The following is a 26,798-nucleotide window of genomic DNA, read 5'->3' as shown; positions in this document are numbered from 1 at the left end:
GAACAAAGCTAGTGGAGGTGATGGAATTCCAGTTGAACTGTTTCAAATCCTGGTAGATGATGCTGTGAAAGTGCTGCACTCTATATGCCAGCAAATTTGGAAAACTCGGCAGTGGCCACAGGACTGGAAAAGGTCAGTTTTCATTCCCATCCCTAAGAAAGGCAGTGCCAAAGGATGCTCAAACTACCGCACAATTGCACTCATCTCACACGCTAGTAAAGTGACGCTCAAAATTCTCCAAGCCAGGCTTCAGCAATACGTGAACCGTGACCTTCGTGATGTTCAAGCTGGGTTTAGAAAAGGCAGAGGAACCAGAGATCAAATTGCCAACATCTGCTGGATCATGGAAAAAGCAAGAGAGTTCCAGAAAAACATCTATTTCTGCTTTCTTGACTATGCCAAAGCCTTTGACTGTGTGGATCACAATAAACTGGAAAATTCGGAAAGAGATGGGAATACCAGACCACCTGACCTGCCTCTTGAGAAATCTGTATGCAGATCAGGAAGCAACAGTTAGAACTGGACATGGAACAACAGACTGGTTCCAAATAGGAAAAGGAGTACGTCAAGGCTGTATATTGTCACCCTGCTTATTTAACTTCTATGCAGAATTCATCATGAGAAACGCTGGACTGGAAGAAGCACAAGCTGGAATCAAGATTGCCGGGAGAAAAATCAGTCACCTCAGATATGCAGATGACACCACCCTTATGGCAGAAAGTGAGAAGACCTAAAGAGCCTCTTGATGAAAGTGAAAGAGGAGAGTGAAAAAGTTGGCTTAAAGCTCAACATTCAGAAAATGAAGATCATGGCATCTGGTTCCATCACTTCATGGGAAATAGATGGGGAGACAGTGGAAACAGTGTCAGACTTTATTTTTTTGGGCTCCATAATCACTGCAGATGGTGACTGCAGCCATGAAATTAAAAGACGGTTACTCCTTGGAAGGAAAATTATGACCACCCTGGACAGCATATTCAAAAGCAGAGACATTACTTTGCCAACAAAGTTCTGTCTAGTCAAGGCTATGGTTTTTCCTGTGGTCATGTATGGATGTGAGAGTTGGACTGTGAAGAAAGCTGAGCACCAAAGAATTGATGCTTTTGAACTGTGGTGTTCGAGAAGACTCTTGAGAGTCCCTTGGACTGCAAGGAGATCCAGCCCGTCCATTCTGAAGGAGATGAGTCCTGGGTGTTCATTGGAATTGAATATTGAAGCTAAAACTCCAATACTTTGGCCACCTCATGGGAAGAGTTGACTCATTGGAAAAGACCCTGATGCTGGGAAAGATTGAAGGCAGGAGGAAAAGAGGATGACAGAGGATGAGATGGTTGGATGGCATCACCGACTCGATGGACATGAGTTTGAGTGAACTGTGGGAGTTGGTGATGGACAGGGAGGCCTGGCGTGCTGTGGTCCACGTGGTCGCAGAGGGTCAGACCCGACTGAGCGACTGAGCTGAACTGATGAGGTGGTCTTTGTCGTTTGTCCAGGGGCACTGCTGGTTTTTGAGGGCAGGGTCTGTTCGCATCCTCGCTGGCCGTGGTCAGGCTCTGAGGGGCTGCGTCCTGGTCTCCGTCCTGCGTCCCTGTTGCTTTGCTCCATGCCGTGCCTTGCCTCTCAGGAGCTTGGTAGATGACAGACGTGGGCTTAGAAACCGAAATATCAACCAACTAATCTTACAGCAGTCTCAGGAGCAGTACCAGTACTGGAAGGTTTTAAGATAATATGTATGGTTACCGAAATAGTATATAATTTTTTTTTTTTGGCAGTGCTCTCCCCACTCTTCCCTACTTCCTTTCTTTCGTGGCCGTGCCGGGTGGCATGTGGGAGCCTAGTTTCCCTACCAGGGGCATCGCATCGGTGCTCCTGGCAGTGGAAGTGTGGAGTCCTGACCACCGGGAAGTCTCTACCTCGCCCTTAAATGGCTGAGTGAATCCGCATTTCCGTCGTCAGAGGATATGGCTATCACATGCTGCATGGCTGTCCGTAGCTGTGTGCTTCATGTGTGACAGTCACCATTGGTTCTAAAGGAATACCTGCAGTCAATTTGGTTTTCTGAAGTGCTCATTTAAGTTTTCAGGAGAGATTCCCTGAGCACAGTACCCACCGAATTCTTACATTTCAGTAATAGTTTGTCCAGAGCCGTTATTTTTGCGAGTTATTTTTGTTGGATATAAAACCTTTGGTTTGTATGTTTTTCCCTTGATTATTTTATGTTAAATATATTATTCCAGTTTTCATCTGGCATGAAGCATTGTTACTGAAAAATTTAGGATAGTCTAATTCTGTTATAAAGTCGCTTAGCGACTGTCTGCAGACTGCTGCCCGTGGACTGACTGGCTGCTTCTAAACACTGGTTCGTTTGCTTTGTACACAGCTGTGTCCGTTCATTTCCACGTCGGCTTAGGCTGCCTTTGCTATACGGTGCCAGAGAGGGTACGGAACCAAGAGAGCATGGTGGCCGGCAGTGACGTCTGAGTTTCATTTTCATTGAACGATTCTCGACTTAAGATAGGTTCATTTGTAGATGTTTTTGAAAATATTTAAAAAATTTAAATACAAACAACTTTCTTTGTGAAAAATTCCCCTATGCATTTGCTATATGGGAATTTTCCTTTTCTAGGGAGTGATGTGCTGAAGAACAAAGAAATTAAAACAAAGTTTGTACACTGTGAATAGAGTTTTTAAGTAATACATGCCTTGAGTAAATCCCTTTAGAAGTTCACATCGACTCTTCAGGGAAAAAGGCAACATTTATTTTATTTGCGGATGACAGCTCAGAAACTGAGCACCGTTAGGTGATGAAAAGCAAATGGCCATCCGGAAAGACAGTGTAGTACTCTTCCGGTGAAGCCTTTGCGTTTGGGCTCTTGGTTGAAATAGATTTTGTGTGTGTGCCTGTGTGCACTTTCTGTATTTTAAAAAAGGGAGGCATCCTAACTTTTTCTGTGGACATTGTGTTGGGTTATTAAAGACATCACTTTTTCAGCTTCCTAATTTGTCTGTAAGACCTTACTCTTTGCCAAGAATTTCTGCACCTTCAGGAGTTCAGCGTGCCTAACGGGTCGGACCTCTCTGGGACTGCACTCACTGCCGTGGGTAGTTGCATGTCCTCTGCACTTTACAGCCTTTTCTAAGTCCATTTTCATTTTGAGCATCAAGATGAATGTATTCATTATACAGGGGAAAAAATAGTTAAGGGGCTATAGTTTAGTGATGATTGAAGTAGGATTAGAAGTAACATCTCTTAATTCTTAGTAGTTTTCATTCTGTTCTCAGTTGTCTCTTTAACAGATTCTAATTCAGGGAATATTCTCAACTACTGAGTCTTGGGACAACTTTGCCAGTCATTAATTTTCTCATCAGGAGAATGAGAGAGTTCAGATTGATGCCTTCCTATTTTCTTTCTGATGAGAACTTTTTCCTTTATATATTTTTCTGAGGCGCAGTAGATTTAGAGTTTCAGGTACACAGCTAGGTGATTCAGTTATACATATACATATATATTATTTTGAAATTATTTTCCATTATAGGTGATTCTAAGATTTGTCCTCTAGACATGCAGTCTCTAATATGATAGCCACTAAGCACAGGTGGCTATTTAAAATTAAATAAATTTTAAAAATTAAGTGAAATTAAAAATTCAGTTCCTCAGTCAGGCTAATTACAGGTTAAGTGCTTGGTTTTCACCCGGGTCTGGTGGCTGCGTATGGGACAGTGCAGACACAGAGTATTTCCATCGTTGCAGAAAGTTCTGTTGGATAATGCTGTGTCTGGATGTTTTCCGTTTGGGTTTGATGCTGAAACAGTGGTAGCCATCTGAAAACCACTGAAAGGGGCTAGGAAATGCAAGTGCAAATAGAGATAACCTGAGATTTTGAAAGGTTGGCTTCCTGGTGGCTCAGTTGGTAAAGAATCTGCCTGCAGTGCAGGAGACCCCAGTTCAGTTCCTGGGTCAGGAAGATCTGCTGGAGAAGGGATAGGCTACCCACTCCTTGGGCTTCCCTTGTGGATCAGCTGGTAAAGAATCTGCCTGCAATGCAGGAGACCTGGGTTCAATCTCTGGGTTGGGAAGATCCCATGGAGAAGGGAACGGCTACCCACTCCAGTATCCTGGCCTGGAGAATTCCATGGACTGTATAGTCCATTGGGTCGCAAAGAGTCGGACACGACTGAGCGGCTCTCACTTTGCTTCACTAGGTACTGACTGTAGTCCCTGTGCTGCACAATAAACCTCTGTTGCTTGATGCATGTCTGTTTTCTAAATTAGAAATTTAGCATTCTGTTCATACTAAGTCAAACAAGTGGAGCGAAAACGTCATAAAGGTTTTAGTTAGGCAAAAATTTGTAAGTTTCTAAAATACATATGTTGTAGATATTATTTATATCTATCTGTACAAAGCTTTTCTACTACGCTTGATAAAGGTTGAGAAAGAACATAAAAAAAAAGATGGAAAAATTGGAAAACGTGAACTTCAGTGAAACGGGAGCACTGAACATGAGATAGGGAAAGGGAAGCAAGCTGGACAGAAGACCGTCATGTAGTCCAGCTGCTTTCAAACATGACTGCTCGTTAGAAACATGTCTGGAGCTCTGGAGAAAAAAATCGATACTTGGACATTTGTGTTTTTCAGAAAATGTCAAGCTAATTCTGATGTGCGTCTGGATTTTAGAAGTGGCTGCAGGCGTCCCTACCGCGTCCTGAGTGGTCTGTGTGGCCCAGAGCTCTGCAGTCCTGTTGGCCAGTCGCGATGCAGTGGCCACACCTGAGCAAGGGCTGCCTGGTCGCAGTCGGGAAGGGCACTTGTCAGTTTTCACAGCCAACAGCCTGACAAAAAAGAAGGAAGTGCAGCTGCAAGCCGTAATGGGAACATGGCTAACAGCATAGGACGATCACAGACAGCGGGGGGTGTCAAGCAGAGTGGCGCGGCAAGTGGAAGAGCATGCACGCACGTGTTTCCACCTGCCCGGCCAGCCTCTGTCTTTTGGTTGGTTCATTTGATCCTGTTACCATTTTCTTAATTGTTTTGGGTTCATTTTCTGTAGGTAGGCCTTTTCCTTCTCGTTTCCTGTCTAGAGAAGTTCCTTTAGCATTTGCTGTAAAGGTGGTTTGGTGGTGCTGAATTTGAATTCCCTTAGCTTTTGCTCGACTGGAAAGCTTTTGACTTCTCTGCATCAAATCGGAGTCTTGCTAGGCAGAGCGTTTTTGGCTGTGGGTTCTTCCCTTTGGTCGCTTTACACGCATCACGCCATTCCCTTCCGGCTTGTAGAGCTTCTGTTGAGAAGTCGGCTGATAGCCTGATGGGAGTTCCCTTGTATGTTACTTGTCATTTTCCCATTGTTACTTTTAATATTTTATCTGTCTTTAACTTGTGTCAGTTTGCTTGCTGTGCGTCTTGGTGTGTCTCTTCTTGGGTCTATCCTGCCTGGGACTCTCTGTGCTTCCTGAACTTGGAAGTTTTTAGTCATTGTCCCTGCAGGTGTTTTCTCAGGTCCTCTCTCTCTGTCCTCTCCTTCTGGGACCCCTGTAACGTGAATGGTGTTGTGTTCCACGTTGTTCTAGAGGTCTGTTAGGCTGTGTCCCTTTCTCTCCATTCTTTTCTGTGTTACGTTTCGTGACAGTGGCGTCCGCTGTCCCGTCCTGCAGGTCATCTGTCTGTTCTGCCTTGGTCATCTGTCTCTTTAGTGCACTGTGCGCCTCGGCTCTTTAGTTCTCGCAGGTCTTTGGTTTTCCCAGGATCCTGGATCATCTTCACTATGATGATTCTGAATTCTTTTTCTGGAAAGTTGTGTATCTCTACTTCATTTAGTTGTTTTTCTGGGGTTTTATCTTGTCCCTTCATCTGGGACATAACTTTCTGCTTTTTCTTCTTAATTAATTTTCGATAATGTGGTTTCTGTTTGAGCCACTGTAGGACTGTGGTTCTTACTTCTTCTGATGGAGGAGGTGCAGAGGTAGGAACTGGTAGTGGGAAAAACTGGGTCTTGCCCTGGTGGGCAGGGCCTTGCTCAGTAAAACTTTAACCCAGTTATCTGCTGATGGGTGAGGTTTCACTCCCTCCCTGGTAGTCGTTTGGCCCTGGGTTCTACAGGCTCTGGGGTAGGGTCAATGGCGACTTCTAAGAGAGACTTCCAAGAGGGTTTACGCTGAGGGGGCCTGCCCCACCTGCAGCCACCAGGACCCCCTCTCTGTGCTGAGCCCCTGCCGACCCCCACCCCCACAGGAGGCTCTCCAACGCCAGTTGGTGTCTCTGCTCAGTCTCCTGTGGGCTCACTGCTCCTTTTCTCTGGGTCTTGGTGTGCGCGAGAGTGTTTGTGCCCTCTTAAGACTGCAGTTTCTGTTTCCCCTAGTCTGTGGAAGTCCTGTAAACAAATCCCGCTGGCCTGCAAGGCCAGATTCCCTAGGGATTCCCAGTCCCTCTGTCGGACCCCCAGGCTGGGGAGCCTGGCGTGGGGTTCCCGACCTGTGCGACAGTGGGGGAGCTTCTCTGGCGTCATGCTCTGGTTTGTGGGCCACCAGCCGGTGGGCGTGGGGCTTGATCTCACTGCGGCTGTGCCCCTCCCACTGTCTCGCTGAGGCGGCGTCTTTGCCTTTGGGTGCGGGCCGTCTTTTTCTGTGGGCTCCAGCGCCCTCCTGCCCTTGGTGGCTCAGCGGCTAGTTGGAGTTTTGGTGCTCTTGCAGAAGATGAGCACCATCCCTCTACTCCGGCAGCTTGAGCCAGATGAGTTTGGTTTCTAAAGGGTCGTTACATATGGTGAGATCAAATCCTGTAAAATGATTGACTCGGTCTCGTCACACTTGTGTACGTGTTGATTATTAGAATTGTGTTCTTGGAACTAATTCATTCAATGACTTGAGGGTTTTTTCCACTACACTGTGATCTCCAGAGGGTAAAAACCTTCTCTCTCTTGTTTTACCAGGCACTTGCTTAGCCAATAAATACTTGCTGAATGAGTGATTAAATGAACGGTAATGTCAACAAGGTTGGAGGCGATGTAGCATTCTGAAAGGAACGTGCACAGTCTGTTAGATCACAGGGTATAATATTTCAGAAGTTGTGGGAAGGTTATTTGGAAGAATGTAATAAAATTCAAAGCACTATGCCTTTCAATTAAAAAGTTAGTTTCTTGGGAATTCGCTGGTGGTCTAGAGGTTAGGACTCTGCACTGTCACTGCTGAGGGCCTGCTTTTGATCCCCATCAGGGAAACTAAGATTCCACAAACCTAGGTAAACTGGGCACCTTTGGGTACGCTAGGCTTAATTTTAATAACCTGTATTATTTTTCTTTTATAGTTTTACATGTGACACCCATAAAAGATGAGGCTGAGAACACGGAAAGCTTCTCAGCAATCAAATCAAATCCAAACGCAACGCACTGCCAGAGCCAAGAGGAAACATTCGGAAGTTGACGACAGCCTGCCTTCAGGAGGGGAGAAGCCGCCGAAGAGTGAGACCGGCCTGCTGTCTTCAATTAAAAAGTTTATTAAAGGAAGCACACCCAAAGTAATGGCTGCACCTGCTAAGTATACCTCTAAGAAGGGCACTCAGATTGTGTGCTTTAAGCTTATGAAGATGAGAGGTCTAATATTGCTAGAGCCCCGTTTAACGGAGTGTGTCTGCATTTTAGTGTTGAGTAGTTACGTGTAAAATATTTAATGGTTGGTCAAGAAAACAGTATTCTACTTAACTGATTCAGTTAGCCTTCTGTTTTTTCAGCTTAGTATTAAGGGAAGTAAAAGAAATATTTCTTAGTCATTTGAGTTATTTCTTTTTTTTTTAATTCATTTCAAACATAAGTTAAAGTTTCTTGTTAGTATTGATACATTATGTAATTAGGAAGATGATTTATCTGTCTGAATTCTAACCCTTGTACAATGAAAATGTTTTATTCATTGAAGGGAGAACAGAGTTACTAAAGAAAGAATGGGGAGTTCCCTGGAGGTCCATGGTTGAGACTTGGCACTTCCCCTGCCATGGGCCTGGGTTCAGTTTCTGGTGAGGGAACTAAGACCCCATTGGCCGTGTGGCGAAAAAAAGAGAGAAAGGGCACTAACAGGGGGCATGAGCTCTGGGTTCATGCTTCATACTCCGGACCAGCTTGAATTCTGGGAAAAGCCGTTTTCCCCTCTTAGCCCCAAGAAGACAGTAAAATGGGCCTAATGCTAACTGCCTTGTCTGCCTCAGAGTTGTCTTCAGATCAGATGGCAGACAGGTGGAGAAGCAGTGTGAGAAGCTTCAGTGCGCTCTGTAAATAATAGTGTCATTATCCATTGCGTGTTGGTTTTATTATCACTGTTGACTGCAGTTGTGTTCTTACTTCGGATTATTATCTATGGATAGTTTCTTATAGTGTAAACTTGTCACTTTGGTATGTAGAAAAGTAAAATGTTATTGTTTCATAATGATAGATTTCCTTTGCTAATTTTAAGTATAATTTTTAAAGTTTCTTTGAGTTAATTTACATAGACCTATAAGTATTCTAGTAGTATTGTGTAAAAAAGATGAAATTCCTTCCAGAAACAAGAATGCCTGAGTCTTTAAATTCCCGTTGGGTTGTCCTTAGTCCTCTGATGAGAACATCACTGTGTCGAGTTGGTTCCTGAGCAACCCTAACTACTGGGAAGCCCTTCTTCACCCTGAAGACAGTGCGCCTGCCTCTCCTTCCCCACGTGTTCTTTTTCCCCTTGTGCAAGTCCAAGTGCTCGATCGCTGTCCTGGCTAAATAGTGCTCGTCTTCATTATGTGGCAGTATGTGATAACAGGTTAGCATCTTGGTCAGCTGCTTCTTGGTTACCTTGTTCCTGAAAGGTAACAACCAGAAATGGAAGCAGGCTTGTTGGTTTTTCCTGTGTCTTCTGGCTTCTGCCCACTCACGCTCGCTTGCTTCCTGTCCATTTAGTAGTGTTCGCTTTTCTTTGTTGGTCGGCAGATTTTTCCCATGTCAGTGAAAACACTCAGGGTTGTCACTTACTTTTTTTAAGCCAAAAACTAAAATTTTGTTATGAATGCCTATCCGTTAGTGGATGGGGCCAATGAAAACCTGTTTGCAAGCTAATTTCTTATTCATTAATTAATTTTTTTGAGCAAGGTTTTCACCACAACTACAAATTCATTTAATTCATCCCAGCTTTTATTATTATATTCAGTAAGATTTTTGTGATAAATTAGTATTTGAATGCCTTACTGAAATCAGAGTATACTGTTTCTTTTCCCATCTACTATCCTTTTGTTAGAAGTAAATTAAAAGATTATTTTGTCATTTAACTGCTAATGAGGTTTTGCTGTTGTGTTGTTTATTTGCTAAGTTGTGTTGGCTCTTTGCAACCCCATGGACTATAGCCCACCAGACTCCTCTGCCCATGGGATTTCCTGGGCAAGAATACTGGAGTAGGATTTCCTGGGCAAGAGTACTGGAGTGGGATTTCCTGGGCAAGAGTACTGGAGTGGGATTTCCTGGGCAAGAGTACTGGAGTGGGATTTCCTGGGCAAGAGTACTGGAGTAGCTGCCGTTTCCTTCTCCCTGGATCATCCCGACCCAGGGGTCGAACCTGCATCTCACATTGGCCGGCAGATTTTCTACCAGTGAGCCACCTGGGAAATTTATACTGGCTTCTAATTATTAATTCTTTCTTATCTAAATTGTTATTAAACCATCTTCTTAATAATGCATTATTCTTCTTAATATGCTTTACTGGGTATTTATGTTAATAGTGAACTAATAACACCTCTTAAATGAACAATATATGTTTATTAAATTATCAAGTATTCTAATGACTTTTATATCAAGTTAGGGCTAGAATACAGATTAAAACTTATTAGCAAAATGTTAATAAAAATGGATCAGTGATACTAAACTGGCAAGAATACTGGCAGTCGTCCAAGCTAGAAGTTCAGTTCAGTTCAGTTGCTCAGTCGTGTCTGACTCTTCATGACCCCACGGACTGCAGCACGCCAGGCCTCCCTGTCCATCACCAACTTCCGGAATTTACCCAAACTCATGTCCATTGAGTCGGTGATGCCATCCAACCATCTCATCCTCTGTCGTCCCCTTCTCCTCCTGCCTTCCAATGAACACCCAGGACTGATCTTCAGAATGGACCGGTTGGATCTCCTTTGCAGTCCAGGGGACTCTCAAGAGTCTTCTCCAGCATCATAGTTCAAAACCATCAATTCTTTGGTGCTCAGCTTTCTTTATAGTCCAACTCTCACATCCATACATGACCACTGGAAAAACTATAGCCTTGGCTAGACGGACCTTTGTTGGCAAAGTAATGTCTCTGCTTTTGAATATGCTATCTAGGTTGGTCATAACTTTCCTTCTAAGGAGTAAGCGTCTTTTAATTTCATGGCTGCAGTCACCATCTGCAGTGATTTTGGAGCCCCCAGAAATAAAATCAGCCAGTGTTTCCACTGTTTCCCCATCTGTTTGCCATGAAGTGCTGGGCCTGGTTGCCATGATCTTCGTTTTCTGAATGTTGAGCTTTAAGCCAACTTTTTCACTCTCCTCTTTCACTTTCATCAAGAGGCTTTTTAGTTCCTCTTCACTTTCTACCATAAGGGTGGTGTCATCTGCATATCTGAGGTTATTGATATTTCTCCCAGCAATCTTGATTCCAGCTTGTGCTTCCTCCAGCCCAGTGTTTCTCATGATGTACTTTGCATATAAGTTAAATAAGCAGGGTGACAATATACAGCCTTGATGTACTCCTTTTCCTATTTGGAATTAGTGTGTTGTTCCATGTCTAGAAATCAGAACAGTAAAGAAGAGCAGAAAGCCTGGCTGATACGCAGAGACCGAGCTTCAAAAAGCCAGAGTCGTGACCCAGGCGCGAGACGACGTCAGGCGCCTGGGAGGGGGACGCTCAGAAGGGAAGGCAAGGCCAGGCCATGACGTCCAGTTTCACCATTAATTTTAAAAGGTCCCAAGAAGAGAAGGCAAAGGAACCAAGGAAGCCAGTGGCTACATAAGAAATTTTCTAACTAACTTGGATTTAGAAAGGACCCTCGTGGAAGTAAGAGAAGTACTCTGCCACTGAAGACAGAGGATGATGAGTCATGAAAGAATACGAGGGTGCAGGCTTTCCCCAGACAGAGTAAGCTTCAACTTTGAGCTGATGATAGAATATAAATAAATGACCAAGCCAGTAGCATAAAAAGACTCCTTTCTTTCTTTCATCAAGAAAATTTTCAGTCCTGACATAAGGTAGGTGATGCTATGAAGATACCATCTGACCGCTTTGAGACAGAGTCGAATTGTACCTGGATTAGATCCCAGCCTGTCCCTCGTTGGAGAGGCAGTCGTGCCTAGTAGGCAAGGGTGCAGGCTCTAGAGACCAGGCGCATCAGTTTCAGCTCCAGGGTTGCTGCTGACAGCTGTATAGCCCTGGCCAAGCTGCTTACCTCTCCTGTGCCTCAGTGTCCTCACCTGTGATGTAGAGATGGTAGTAGCAGCACCATGTGGTTTGAAAGCGTGAGCATTTATAAGGAGGTGTTTTCTGAAAGCGCCAAGAATGACAGGGCACACAGGAGTGCACAGCGACTGTTCACTGACTGTGACACTTGCTTTTAGTTTTTTTTATCTTGGACAAGCTATTTATTATAACCACTATTGTTATAATTAACATTGTAAGTTATCTAAATTCACTGAGCCTAAGTTTTTTAACTTTTTAATCTATAAAATACCAAATGAAGGTTATAAAGTACCTGATACTCAATAAACACTAGCTGCCAGCCCCTATCCAAATTCTGAAAAAGACAACACCGCTGTATTTAAGACACTGAGATAAAAGATACATTTTAAATACTGTTTTAGATCCCTTATTCTCATATGTCAGTTTTAGAATTAGCTTGTCTTTCTCCAAAGAAAACCTACTGGGATTATAATACTATATCACATGTATATATCATTTGGTGAGACTGTACATCTTAACTGTATTGAGCCTGCCAGTTCATGATCATGATATATCTCTGTGTTAATATAAGTGTTTTTAATTTTTTTGCGCTAATCTGAAGGTATTATACATACTAATTAGTTCCGTTCTTAGGTATTTGATGTTTTATGGTGCTGCATTAAATGATATGATACATTTAAAGTTTTTACTTTGTTTGTTGCTAATATATATAAATATAATTAATTTTTCTGTGCTGACTGGGGTGCTATGTGAAATCCCTAGGTTTACTTAATCATTCCAGTCTTTAAGATTTCATAGGGTTCTATACACATATAATCATATCATATACCAGATACGGCTTCCTTTTCTGATTTCTAGACCTTTTATTTCTTTTTCTTCATCATTGCATTGGTGAGGGCCTCTAGGACATTGAGTTGAAGTAGTAAAAGCAAACATTTGTCTTGTTACTGGTCTTAGGGGAACAGAGTTTGTTTACATTAGGTATGATGGTAGCTAAATGTCTGCCATAGTTATCTTCTGGCAGTTTGAGAAAGTTCCCTTCTATTCCTGGTTTGCTGTAAGGTTTTATTATATTGGATTTTGTCAAAGACTTTGCTGCATCTAATGAGATGTTCTTCAGATATTCCTCTTTTAATGTGGAGTAGAACATAAATTTTTTTAGCTGAAAATTAAACTTGTATGGCTGGATACGATTTGCTGCTGTGTGGTGGTGGTGTTGTTCTTAGAGATTTTCTGTGTCTTGCTCATGAAGGTTTGGTCTATAGTTTGGATTTGTGATACTTTTGAGATTTTGGGATCAGAGTTACGCTGGCGTCAGATTTACGCCGGCGTCAGATTTCGTTACGCCGGCGTCAGAGTTACGCCGGCATCTTGACGCAAGAACTGTCCCTCTGCTTCTCTGTTCCTGAAAGAGCTTGTAGTGACAAAGTATTATCTCAGCCTTAAATTATTAGTAGAATTCAGTGGTGAATTCTGGAGAGGGATTTTTGGAATGTGACTTGGATTTCTTTGTGTGATAGCTTTTTACTATAAATTTGAGCTTTTCTCTTTCGGTTTGAATTTTGGTCACGTATTTTTCAAGGAATTTGTCTATTCATTGAAGTTGTCAGTTATTAGATGTAAAGTCTTGGCAGTGTTTCTCTACTAACTAATAAACTCTGTCGGGTCTATAATGATGTTCTTCTTTTCCCTCCTGATGTGAACAATTTATTTTTGTTTTGATCCCTTTGCAGCTGGAGCTTCTTCAGTTTTATTACTTTTTCAAAGAACCAACATCTGTCTTTGTACATTTTCTCTTTTCTTTCCACTGTCTATTTGATTTCTACTTGTTCTTTTTAATATTTTCTTCTACTTGATGTTTGGTTCCCGCTTACGTTTCCAGCTTATACAAGCGAGAACTTAGATTAGGAATTAGTGGACTGTTTCTGTCAATATTTCAGATAAGTGACATGCAAGTCTTTACTACTCGACTCTCCCACTGCAGACGATGCATAAAGGAATGAGCACGGCTTTGGCTGTTGGCACTTGATTTTCATGTCATCGTCATAAAATGGTGTCATTCGTTTCATCCCCGCCTCCCCCACCACCGTATTGAAGTAGAGAAACTGCTTGTGGTTTGCTGGTCATACGGAGACAGTGTGTTAGACTTGGCGTTTGTACTGTAGTTTCCCAGCCCCTTGCTTAGATCAGTAATACTACACTTCAGTTTTTTTCTAATTCACATATTTAAAGCTATGCGTTTCAAAGTACTCCTTTCCCATACATTCTGACTGTATTTTTATTACCTTTTGGTCTATGGATTATTTAGAAATATGTTATTTAATTGCCAGATCAGATATTTGGGCATTTATTAGATATCTTTTAATTGCTTATTTCTAATTTAATATTATTGTGACCCAAGAACATATACTGTGTGACTTCACTTCTTTGGTGTCCTTTGATATTTTTTAACATATGGACTGTTTTGGTAAATGTCCCATGTGTTTGAAAAAAATATGTACATTCTGGAATTGATCAGTACAGTTCTGTAAATATCAGTTAATCAGACAGTTTGATAATATTCAAATACTCTATGTCTTCTTTTAAATCTCCATCTCTTAATTATGAACTCGTCTCCTGTCAGTTCTGTCAGTTTTTGCTGCGTATGTTTTGAAGCCCTCTTGTTAGGGGCATACACGTTTGTGATTGTTGGGTATAAGTTATTACTACTGTGAAATGTCTCTCATCTCTGGTAGTACTATTTGCCTTGAGATTTACTCAGCCTGATACTGATAACCACACAGCTTTCTTTCTTACCATTTGCCTGATACACCTTTCCCCACCGTATGTATCTGTATTTAAATTGGCTTGTTTTTTACATTTAATGTCGTTATTAATATGGTTCAGTTTAAAGTTTCCCATCTCGTAATTTATTCTGTATTTATCCCATTGTTATTTTTTACTCTGTTTTATCTTGCCTTCTTTTTGATGAGCTAGTTATCTTTAGAATTCCACTTTATCTCCTATGTTGACTTTTTAACAATTAATTTTATGGGGTATAATGAAACACAGTAAGACACACTGATTTAAATTATATGTTTTCATGAATTTTAACAGAATTATACACCCATGACCAAAAAGTATCCTTGGAGTATTGCAGACCATCTCACAGCATCATCCTAGACAACCGTTGACCTTCTGTTATTATAGATTGTATGAATCTTCTTTAAAGTTACCTATGCATATAACATGTCTTGCTTCCTTCATTCAGCATAAAGTTTTTGGATTCATTTGTGTTACTGCATGTATCTGTAATTTATCCCCTCTCTCTCCTGTGCCCCAAACAGTATTCCATTGTGTGAGTATACCACATATCACAGGACTTCCCAGGTGGTGCTAGTGGTAAAGAACCTGCCTGCTAATGCAGGAGACATAAGAGACGCAAGTTCAGTCCCTGGGTCGGGAAGATCCCCTGGAGGAGGGCATGGCAACCCGCTCCAGTGTTCTTGCCTAGAGAAGACAGCGGACAGAGGGCCCTGGCCGGCTGCCGTCCATGGGGTCGCAGAGTCGAGCACGGCTGAAGTGGCTTGGCACTCACACACCACATACCGTGATTTGTTATCCACTTGAGTTGTTTCTGGGTTTTGGCTATTGTGCATGAAGTTGCTATGAATATTTATGTTTTGAATCCATGTGTGGACATTTGTTTAAGTTAAACCTGGGTGAATAACTAAGATTGATATTGTTGGATTATATGATAGATACATATAATGTAACATTATTGAGATGTGATTCACATGGCCTAAAACTCACCCATTTAAGACATAGGTTCAGTAGCCTTTAGAATATGCACAGAGTTATGCAGTCGTTACCACAGTTAATTTTAAACCATTTATATCCTTTCCTAAAGAAACTCTGTACCCTTTGACTGCCACTTGTCAGCTCTCCCTTCCAGCTCAAATTTTCTCCCCATTTGTTGGGAGTGATTTTTTACATTTTGTCTTGTGAACCTCTTGAGCAAGTGGTTCTTAAACTTTTTGAACTTAGGATCCTTTACAATCTTATAAATTATTGGAAACCCTAAAGAACTTTTTGTTTATGGGGGTGATATCTATCTGTATCTCAGATACTAACAGGAATTTTGAAAATATCAAAATTTTAATTCTAAACCCATTACATGTTGGTACAATTAATATTTTAACTATTTTCTAAAGACAAAGAGGGAGTTAGTGGGAAACAGGACAATATGCACGGTTCTATGGCCCTCTTTTTCTTCTGATATTCTCTCTCTCTCCACGTTTATTTCCGGCTGTGCTGGCTCTTGGTCGCTGTGCAGGGCTCTCTGGCTGCGACAAGGGGCTGCCCTCTAGTTGGGTGTGGGCCTCCCACTGCAGTGGCCTCTCGTGCTGAGGAGCATTGGCTCTGGGCTCGAGGGCTTCAGAAGCTGCCGCCTGTGGGCTCGAGGGCTCGGGCTCGGCAGCTGTGGTGCTTTGCAACCAGGGGTCGAACCCGTGCCCCTCACGTTGCAAGGCAGGTTTCTTAAACCGCCAGACCAGCAAGGAAGCTTTATAGACCTCTTGAACGGTTGCTTCACAGAACGTAGCTTGTGGTTGTCTTTGATACACAAAACGGAAATTACACAGGTATTTAGAAAGCGGAAGAGTCTTTTAGTATACTTTTTAGATAATTGCAGCTTTTATACCAAAACTTGACAAGTGGTGTGATATCTTAAGTTCTTGTTCCAATATTGACTTTGAAAGCTCTACAGTGATCTTTTTATTGGTCTGTCCTGCACTTGGAATGAATCTTTTTACCTACATACGATTTTGTAACATCAGGCACTGTTTTTTTGGTTGGGAAAATAATGGTTCACTTTATCATGTAAGTCTTCCACATATGTGTCCACATTGACATATCTCATTATTTATTTAATGTTTAGAAATCACATTTCTGAACAACCCCACTGATCTCAATAGAACAATATTGGGAACCTCTTGAGATTAACAATGCCTTGTCCAAGGTTCCTAAAATCCCAGTTTTTATCTGAATGCTCAAATTTTATTGTTGGCAACAAAAAGTGTATTAGTTTTTGTTGAGTTGCTTTGTTCATTTTTCAGAAAATAATCTACTTCAAGTAAAGATAGTTTTCTATCAGAAAAAGTGATCTACACTTGATCTTAGCCAAAAGGCCAAGAAGCGACCAAAAAAGTGATCTAATTCAGCTTACAACTCAACAGTCAGTCAGATGCTTTTCCTCAAGACAGTTGTGGAAGCACAGTCTGCCGCAGAAGCGCTGTGTGTGTGCTTCCCATCTTGTCACATAGAATTTAGCACCTATTTAAGGGCTGAGATATAATTAGTTTCATGGCTTCGTCAGGGACGGTCTCAAGTATAGCTGACTTTTTTTCCCCGTGCGAGTGCATGGCTATGAAAAATGCAATAACCTTGGGTGCCCACGTTTTGATTTGTGCTAAGGTGGCAGTCATAAGCCTTTTTTTTATTTTGCATAGTCATCACAGACATTGACACAAGTTATTCCAGGATAAACTGAGATGCAAAAAATTAATTCACATGTGTTTGTTACCTTGCATTCATGGTGGAGAAGACCTTTGACGATTAGTTGATGCTAGTGTCAGATACGGAGAAGGCAGTGGCACCCCACTCCAGTACTCTTGCCTGGAAAATCCCATGGACGGACGAGCCTGGTAGGCTGCAGTCCATGGGGTCGCTAAGAGTCGCACACGACTGAAGCGACTTAGCAGCAGCAGCAGTAGTATCAGATGAGTGCAAGTCACACACCGGTGCCAACTCATCTTCTGTTTTTACCGTTAAGGCTTCCGGTGATGCGCTTCATCACTAGAAAGTGGAAGCGTCTGCTGTTTTCTGTTTTCTTGCCTGGTGGCCTGTCTGTGTCTGCCGTCGCTGCGCGCAGGCGTCCTCCGGCTGTGGCGGGAGGGCCGGGCTCTGTTGCCGCCCTTGGGCCTCTCATGGCGGCGGCTTCTCTTGCACGGTACAGGCTCTAGCGCTCAGTCGTTGCGGCAGAGGAGCTTAGTTGCTCCACGGCACCTGGGATCTTCCCGGATCAGTATCGAGCCAGTTTCCTGCGTTGGCAGGTGGACTCTTAGTCACTGGGCCACCAGGAAAGCCTCTGCTTGTTTCTTTTACTGACTTTCATTGAGTAGGTTTTCAGCACTCTGTGTAAGAGTTTGTAAGTCTCTCATAAGTATATACCTTGTTTCAACCAAAGCAATATAACAAACTTATTTTCTGAGACACCTCATTGGGTTTTGTAATTTAAGCTTGAAAGGCTGTAACTATTTTGGCTTTTAAAGATCTCGTGTACATCTAAAGTATTGTTTCCTTTTTAAAAACTGAATGATTGTTCTCAAATGACAGGACAGCTGAATTGGCACTGTAATTCTCTTTGAACATGTTCTGTTGCATAAGACAGTGTTGTAGCCAAAGGGACGCTAACTTTCTCTTATTTTCACCTGTAATTTACAGTTGCATCTAGTTTCCTTGGAGTGCATTTCTCCCTTTCATGAGCTATAGCATTCCATGTCAGCCTCATCGCTAGGAGCAGCGGGCTGGAGTCACAGATCACCCAGCTCCCTTTTTCAATCCAATAATCTGTTCTTGATTATAAATTATAATTTTTTTAAAGAATTACTAAATTCTGAAATAACTTTAGAGTCAGTTTTAAAGACCCAATTCAATAACATTGCAAAGCAGAACAGTGAGAGCGCCTTTATTGTGTTTCCATATGTATGTAGAGAGAGAAGAAACTCTGAGACTTCAGAGCGCTTTACTGGAGTATAGTGAGGCTGCAGAGGTTGTAGCAGGTACCAGTGTTGAAGACAGCTAGAAAGGACATATTAGAACTGTTGAACACAGAGATCTTTTGAATTTACTCATGTTTGCCTTAGTGGTATCCATTCCTTATTGCAGATTTAGAATCTCATCTGGTATTATTTCTTTTATGCCTGCTGCTGCTAAGTCGCGTCAGTCATGTCCAACTCTGTGCGACCCCATAGACAGCAGCCCACCAGGCTCCACCGTCCTGGGATTCTCCAGGCAAGAACACTGGAGTGGGTTGCCATTTCCTTCTCCAGTGCATGAAAGTGAAAAGTGAAAGTGAAGTCGCTCAGTCGTGCCCGACTCTTAGCGATCCCATGGACTGCAGCCCACCAGGCTCCTCCATCCGTGGGATTTTACAGGCAAGAGCACTGGAGTGGGGTGCCATTGCCTTCTCTGTTCTTTTATGCCTAGATAATGTCATTTGTTATTTCTTACCAGCTAAAAATGAATTCTGTCAGCTTTTCTCAGAATGTCTTTAAAGTGAGCAGTTTTTGAAATCTGTATATCTCTTACCAGTCTTCGCTGTGGTGTGTCTGTCCTGAGCTGGTAGCCGTCGCTCGCAGCCTCTCACCCTTGCTCGTCTTGCACGGAGCCTGTGTGTGCTCGGTGTGTTCAGTGCTTTCCGCAGTCCTCTGGCTGCTGTCTGTAGTCGTTTTTTGGCAGATGCCACATGAAGCAGACACAGAAACAATATTCTGAGTTCTGTGCTTTAAAACCACTTTTACTGCATATGATATCCTTGTCTCACAGTTTCTCTTGATTTTTAAAAGTGTTATTCCCTTTTCTTCCGGCATTAAATGCACTGCTTTCAAAGTTTGATGATAGTCTAATTTTCTCTTTTTAAACAAACATTTTTCCTTGTTCTCCAAAGAATTTTTTTTCTTTAAATTCTGGCACGTTTAGGGTCTGTCTTGTCGTTTTTCTGGGTGGGCGGCTGTGGTCCAACAGTGCACTCTCAGAGCCCCCTGGCAGGCCAGTGGTTAGGTTACAACTGTGAGCTCTCCCTGTCGGAAGCCCTGGATTCAGTCCCTGGTGTGGGCCTTGAAGACTGTGAAGCTGAGTCGCACAGACCAAAACACAGAACAAAGCAGGGCGCGTGCGCTCCTGGAGTGGCCCCTCGGGTGTGCGTGTGCGGAGAGCTCTGCGATGCTCGTTCTTTCACCGCGGTCTTGGCCTTGGTTTCCTGCCCAGGGACTGCTGCTTTCTGTCTGTGGGATCTTCCTTAGTATCTGTTACATTTTGATGTCTTAAACTCCCCTCCCCCCAGTCTGACCTTCTAAATCTCATCCAGGCACACAGTCTGTCCTATTTACTAACTTTCATGTCTGTCCTAGTCTTCATTTCTGGAATGTTTTCCTCTTTTATTTCTGTTTTGTTCTGTCTCCTCATTCATGAGCTTTTCTAACTCTGATGTGTGTGCCATATCACTTTCTTAATGTCTTTTGTCAGTTTTGAAATAAAGGTATAATTTCAGTCTGTTCTCTTAATGCATTTTGGGGGGTTTCACCACAGGACTCTTAGCTTCTTGACCAGCGATCGACTCCCACCCCGTGCAGTGGAACCCTGCAGTCTTAGCCCCTGGACAGCCAGGGAGGGCTCTCGCACACCTGTTTTCCTGAGCCGCTTTCTTTCACTTCTCCTGTGTTTCACTATGGGCTTCCCGGGTGGCTCAGTGGTAAAGAGTCTGCCTGCAAATGCAGGAGACACAGGTTGGATCCCTGGGTTGGGAAGGTCCCTGGAGAGGGAAATGGGAGCCCACTCCAGTCTTCTTCCCTGGGACATCGCATGGACAGAGGAGCCTGGCGGCTACAGTCCACGGAGTTGCAAGAGAGGGACAGACTTAGCTACTAAGCAACATTTTATTACAGTGATTTTGTGTGGAATTTGAGATCTGTGCTTTCTTTTCTCTCATTCTTACATGAGTTTTTCTAAATTTTTAGAATGTATGGTTCAGAGTATCTTTTCTAATCAATTTTGATGTTTTTGAATAGTGTTAAAAATACAGTGATTGCTTTTTGATTTTTGCTATATGTTTATCCCTCTTTATTTTTGTTTAGTTGATAAGTTGTGTCTGACTCTTTTGCCACCCCATGGACTGTAGCGCGCCAGGCTCCTCTGTCCATGGAATTCTCCAGGCAAGAATTCTGGAGTGGGTATTCCATTTCCTTTTCCAGGGGATATTCCTGTCCCAGGGGATATTCCCGTCCCAGGGATTGAGCCTTAGTCTCTTGCTTGGCCGGTGGATTCTTTACCACTGAGCCACCTAGGAAGCCTTCTTTGTCCCTATTCATTGTTCATCTGGAACTTTCCTTTGCTTTTCTGTTGTGCCTTTTTCTGCAGGGAAACTTCGACTCCATTCCTAGCAGCTCCCCCCACGCAGCCCTGTTCTGTAAGGGAGCTGTAGCTGGTCAGCGCCAAGAGCTCCTGGGAGCCGCACTGCTACCATTTCCACCGTGGGTCCCTTTGCTACTGGATTGAGCAGCAGCCCCTCTGCCCTGTTTCATCTGCTGCCATCAGATTGGCCTGCCATGCTCTCCTTTGAGTACCTACCTTCTTAGCAGCTTGGGGTTGGCTTCTCCTGGCCTCAGATGGGTCCCATTCTGTCTTGCATTGCTCTGCTTTCTTCAACACTGATAAAGATGATTCCTTCGGTATTACGGCTGCTGGTTTGTCCTCATCGGCTTGGAGTTTGGGGGAGAAACCTTGTTTCCTGGTTTCGTTATAAATGTGCTGTTGGGTTTTTGTTGCTTCTGTAGTTCTCTGTATTTCCTTTGGGATTCAGAGATTTAGAATGCTACCTTCCCAAGACTTTACCCTTAAAAGCGTGTCTTACTTAGAGGCAACTTTGAAAAATGCAGATTCCAGAGAAGACATTGTAGGGTTATTAAAAAAATTTTAAATAACCTGTACAGTAATGTAGAAATGTTATTTTTCCTAGTTCCTCTTCTAAAACTCATCCTATATCCAAAAATGTCCCCAAATTATATACATGAGTGTTTAAGAAAGATGAGGATTTGAGGACAGATTTCAGAATTGGAGCTTCATCAGACATTTAAATGCATTATTCTGAAGAATAGAATATTATTGTCTGTGACTGCAGAAGTCTATCCCTGGCCTTACTAGTTTTCTGTTTCTCTTTAGAGAGGTAAGCTAACGTATCTGCATATATCCTCCGCTGGCCACAGTGCAGTGTCTCTGCTGGGTGTGTGGCGCCTCCACACTGACAGTCAGCTCATGTGCGGTTGAGTCGCTCAGTCGTGTCCAGCTCTTTTGCGACCCCATGGACTGTAGCCCACCAGGCTCCTCTGTCCATGGGATTTCCCAGGCAAGAATACTGGAGTGAGTTGCCGTTTCCTTCTCCAGGGGATCTTCCTGACCCAGAGATCAAACTCTCATCTCCTTCTTTGCAGGTGGATTTTTACCAATGAGCTGCCAAGGATGCCTGTTAGCTCTTACACGTTGATCTTGATATATATTGATAAATAGGGAAATAGTTTCAATATAACATGAGTGGGTTTTGGTTTATATATGATTTTTTCCAAACTGGACAAGGGATTCCTTAATAATGGTGGTAGAATTTTATGCTACACACAGTTTTTATTTAACAGTAGTGACCTTGGAGAAGGAAATGGCAACCCACTCCAGTGTTCTTGCCAGGAGAATCCCAGGGACGGGGGAGCCTAGTGGGCTGCCGTCTCTGGGGTCGCACAGAGTCGGACACAACTGAAGCGAGTCAGCAGCAGCAGCAGCAACCCTGTCGTGGGAGGTTACAGCTCCCGCTGTGTTACAGCCGAGCGCTAGACATGGACCAGCTGTAAAGGGAGAAACTCGGTTTACCCGTGGAGCCTCCCCAGCAGATCGCAGACCTGTTTTCCAAGCTGCTGGTTTCTGGTGTATAACTACTAGTGTTTCTTAAGGGTTTCCCCATTTGATTTAGCTTTGTGAAGTATCTTTTCTCTTAATCATAACTTGCTTTTCAAGCAATGGTACATGACCTGGTTCAATGTTTGGTTCTGAATTTATAAACTGATGTGTTTAGATATCTTAATGTAACTTGACAAGTCCTCAGTAGGGAACTGTGAATTTCTGTAACATTTTGATATGTTTTAAAGCACCTGACTTAGATCTTTTTGAATAAAGCACTCTCAAAAAGAAAAAAAATAAAATAAAATAAAAGTAGTGACCTGTATCAGGGACTCCCTCCTGAAGAGGGAACCCCCTGGTCTGTCATGGACTCTTCTTCTCATCGGGCAGTTTGCATTTCCTTTCGTGTCCATTTTTGCAGTCTTCCTGCCTTAAAGCTCCACTTGTCGGCTCCCATAAAACTTTGTTTCTACTTGTTTTAAATCCCTTTTACTAAACTCTGAGGTAGCATTTTAGCTGCTCTTAGCTGCTTACCTGGGGTGTCCAGGTCATTTCCGGAAGTCCCCATCATTGGTTTTCTTGGTGCTGTGGCTACAGATTTACAGCAGCTTTGGCTCATCTGCCTCCCATGTACCCTTCTCTACCCTCGTGGACCCATTTTTCCCTGTAACCCTTGTTATTTTTAGGGTTGCAGAGTGAGAATTTTCCAGGAATGCATGTATGTATTTACATTTAGCAGATGTACTAAGAGACTTCTTCGGGAAAACGCTGGAGCTTAGAGTAGTGAGTGGAATAAGGCTTTGCAGCATTATTTCTGTTCTTGAGGACTTTATGAAAAGAGCCCCTATAGTTTTCTTGTGATGAAGATCCAGTGTTTCGGATTTGAGGCTTCCTGGTCGTCATTTTTAAGCGCAGGGGAATAGTAAGCAGCAGCGGAATCACACTGTGCATCACTGACACGTTATTTTGTGCTAAGGAGCTTGTCTTGGGGAGCCTACGTAAAATTAGAGAAACTGGTGGGAAAAGTAGAGTTCTGTATTGAGTGATATTTGCCGTTTTACCTTTTTTTCATTTTGATCCAGATAGGGAATTGTGGAATTATAATTTTGGCTATTTGCAATACCAAAGTTTGTTTCAGAGACAGTAAAATAATATTCAACTTTTAGAAAATGCACAATAGTATATTATTATTTGCTGTGGAAAAATCTAATCCTTATCAGAAGATTTCACGTATTGAAACAGCAAGAACTTATAGGCCAGTATTACCGAAGTGTAAGAAAATTGCTCATGTAGGAGATGGCTGGAAGAATTGTACTAATGACAAAAAATGGGGGTACGGATGGAAAAACCCAGGTTCTTGCATGGAGTATACTATTTTAGTCAGTAATGCAGATCTTCCTTAATTTATGGTAGGGTTATGTCCTGATAAACCCATTGTAAATTGAAAATGTTGTAAGTTGAAAATGCACTTAATACACTTACCCTACCTGACATCATAGCTTATCCTAGCCTACCTTTAACATGCTTGGAACACTTTTTAAGTGTTGCATATCTTATTTAACATATTGAATACTGTACTGGAAGTGAAAATGGCTGTATGGATACAGAATGGTTGCGAGTGATCGTGATCAAGTGTCTGGCTGTAGCCTGGCATCACGTGAGAGTGGAGTGCCTGCACATTGCTGGCCTGGGGAAGAAACAGACTTCAAAGCACAGTTTCTACTGAGTATCATGTATTGCTTTCACATTCTGACGTGTAAAAGTCAGAAAATCTTTAAGGCAAACTATCATAGCTGTGTATTGCAAAATAGTGTCAACTGGCGATGTGGATTTGCCCCCTACGTAAGGAAACTAATAGAGAACTTCGTTAGAGAATAGACTCCTTAGTGTTGATTGGGACCTTTTGAGGATTGAGGTTGGCATAGATGGATGGCGGTGGACAGGCCCTGTTATTTTTATGTCATTTTTGGTAATACGTGATATGCCAGCAGATTCCAGTCGGGCTCACTCAAGGAAACGGCCCCTGCTCTTTTGAGTGGCTGTGAGGTGTTTGTGTCGTGTGATGACGTCAGTGGATGCTTTCATGACTCTTGCCAGAGTTTATTCTGTGTTTTCTTCTATTGTTAGATATTTCTGTTTGTTTCTCCTTGATACGAAAAAAAGAGAATAAAGCAATTAACAACATATTTTATCTTCTTAAAAACCTGAGAGAAGCGACATATATTAGTTTCAGGCATATAGCCTGACTCAGTATTGTATACATTGCAACACGGTCATCACAGTAAGTTGAATTAATATCTGCCACCATTCTTGGTTGTTGATTTTTCTTGTGTCAAACCTTTTAAGGTTCACTCTTACGGGCACTCTCACCCACGCAGTGCGGCACTGTATGCGTGGCCGCTGCGCTGCGCGCCGTGCCCCCGGGACCTGCGGTGTCGTGTGGCCCTGTGTGCCTTTCGATAATGCTCACCAGCCGTTTCGTTCACCCCACCTCCCTGCCTCCGGCAGCCACCAGTCTGTCCTCTGTGAGCTTGGTGGGGTTTTTTGTTGTTGTTGTTTTTAATTCTGCATGTAAGTGAGATCATATGGTATAAGTCTCTCTCTGTCTTTTTCACTTAATGAAATGCCCTTTAGGCTCATCCATTGCTGTCACCAGTGACAGGAGTTCCTTTTTTATGGCTGAATAATATTCCACTGTTTGTGTTCATGCGTCTGTATTCACTGCGTTATTTATAATAGCCAAGATATGGACACAACCTGAGTGTCCATCAGTTGATAACAGATAACATTGGCTATTGTAAATAATGTAGTGAACATATTTTATCATTTTAAAAGTGTGTAACGTGGAGAATTCCCTGGTGGCCTAGTGGTTAGGACTTGGTGCCTGCATCACTGTGGCCTAGGTGCAGCCCCTGACTGGGGAGCTAAGTCGCACAGAGCGGCAAAAAAAATGTAAGGCGAAAAGAATGCAACCTATTCAGCAGAATGACTCTGTTCAATGCATGCTTTTTCTTCTTATATCTTAAGGAAGAGAGAGAAAATCCTTCAAAACGGAGTAGAATTGAACGCGATATAGATAACAACCTGATCACATCAACACCAAGAGCAGGAGAAAAGCCCAACAAACAGCTGTCTCGAGTAAGACGGAAAAGTCAAGTAAATGGAGGTTTGTTGATGTTTACCTGGCGCTTTATTAGGTGTAAGCAGAGGTCACTTGACATGTTTTTTCCTCTGTTTTAAAAAAATCTACTTTGAGCAGTTTCTGCCTTTTTATAATCTTTGTATTAAGTATGAATACCATGAAGTAAATTGAAATTTACCTCCCTAATGTACATATACTTTGATGAGTTAAAGTGACAGTTAAAGGCAGAGCAACCAGCTTTATACTGTTTGGCAAGAAAATATGTATGAAATTTCTTAAAGCAGTAATAATTTTTATTATGAATGATAATATATATGAGTAATATATATTATTATATGTAATATATTATGAATAATGTAATAAAGTTTTTGAAATGTGTATAAAGAATTTGTTTCTGGATTATGAAATTTCAAAGCTCAGAGGCGGCTTGGAGCTCTCGGGTCAGTGTTTCTCACGTAGGGGTGTCTGTCTGCCAGTGGGTATTTTTCAGTGTCTTGCCGCAGCCTGTGGAGAGGTTGCTGCTCGCATCTAGCAGGTAAAGGTCAGGATACTGGTAAACGTCATGCGGTGCACAAAGAATTATCCAGCCCGAAGCCAGTAGTGTTGCTGTTAATAAACCCTCTTCTGGGTCAGTACCAACACCAAAAAGGAGTAGAACAAGATGGATAAGCAGAGAAAGCTTGAACAGCACTTCAGAGCATGGAGTGCTGCCTTTTAACAGATGCGATTTTAAGCACAACAGTAATAATCATTCCTCAATCTCTTTCCTCTTTTTTTTATATGATTTTTTTTCCTCAACTTCTTTCCTCTCAATGCAGTGACTTATCTCTAGAATTGACCATCAGGGAGGAAAGGGATAGACAAGTTAGCAGACCTCTAGCAAAGAAAGAAGGAAAGAAATGGGGTAAAGTTGTGGACGGTTGAGGATGATTTATTTAAACGTTTCTAACTATGTTTTCCCAAAACCTATTAAATATTTTATTTATAAGAAACTTGGGGAAACACCTGGTTATTCTCCGTGAGCCCTCTGAAGTGGTGCCGCAGCATCCATAAGTGACGTCTGACGCTGCTATACATGTAGTCTTTTCCTGTATATATAGTCTTCAGTAAGACTGGTTGCCTCTATTTTTTAGCTGTTATTTGTTAGACATAGAAATAGAGGGTAAATTTTGTGAAGTAGACAGCATCTCAAAATGTAAATAAACCAAGGCAGAATCTTTACATTTATGTTTTTCATATTGTAACTTGCTTGCTTTACTTACAAAGAGTTTGTTTCATTTTCTTTTAAACAATGTTGAATTTAAGGCTTCCAGACTATATAATTCCAGATATAAATCTGCTTTGTAAAAACTCAGTAAATTTAGCATTTACAAAGCATTATAAATAAATTTATTATAAAGATCATTTGATTTGCAAGTGACTTACCTCAAGATTTCTTTAAACAATAAGATTTTTAAAATTAATGTTAATCAATTTTCATTGTTTTGAGGGAAAAAGTTTCTTAATGAATGGTTTAGAACACATTTGTGAAAATTATGT

At 42.2% G+C, this 26,798-nt stretch overlaps 1 protein-coding gene across 2 annotated transcripts in view; it reads left to right on the top strand.

Moving 5' to 3' along the window:
• Window positions 1-26,798, top strand: part of CTDSPL2 (CTD small phosphatase like 2) — a 78,209-nt gene that overhangs the window by 17,251 nt on the left and 34,160 nt on the right. For both annotated transcript variants that reach the window (XR_011144406.1, XM_068963797.1), the window contains exons 2-3: window positions 7,299-7,508; window positions 25,145-25,283. Coding sequence is in view for 1 of the 2 variants with exons in the window: in XM_068963797.1 (XP_068819898.1) it covers window positions 7,323-7,508; window positions 25,145-25,283 (325 nt within the window). In the remaining variant the exon portion in view is untranslated. The remainder of the gene's footprint in view (window positions 1-7,298; window positions 7,509-25,144; window positions 25,284-26,798) is intronic.

This window comes from Capricornis sumatraensis, chromosome 2, assembly GCF_032405125.1.
Source record: "Capricornis sumatraensis isolate serow.1 chromosome 2, serow.2, whole genome shotgun sequence".
Classification (NCBI taxonomy): domain Eukaryota; kingdom Metazoa; phylum Chordata; class Mammalia; order Artiodactyla; family Bovidae; genus Capricornis; species Capricornis sumatraensis.
Note: the sequence above shows the minus strand (reverse complement) of the source record. Positions and strands in the feature narration are given on the sequence as shown.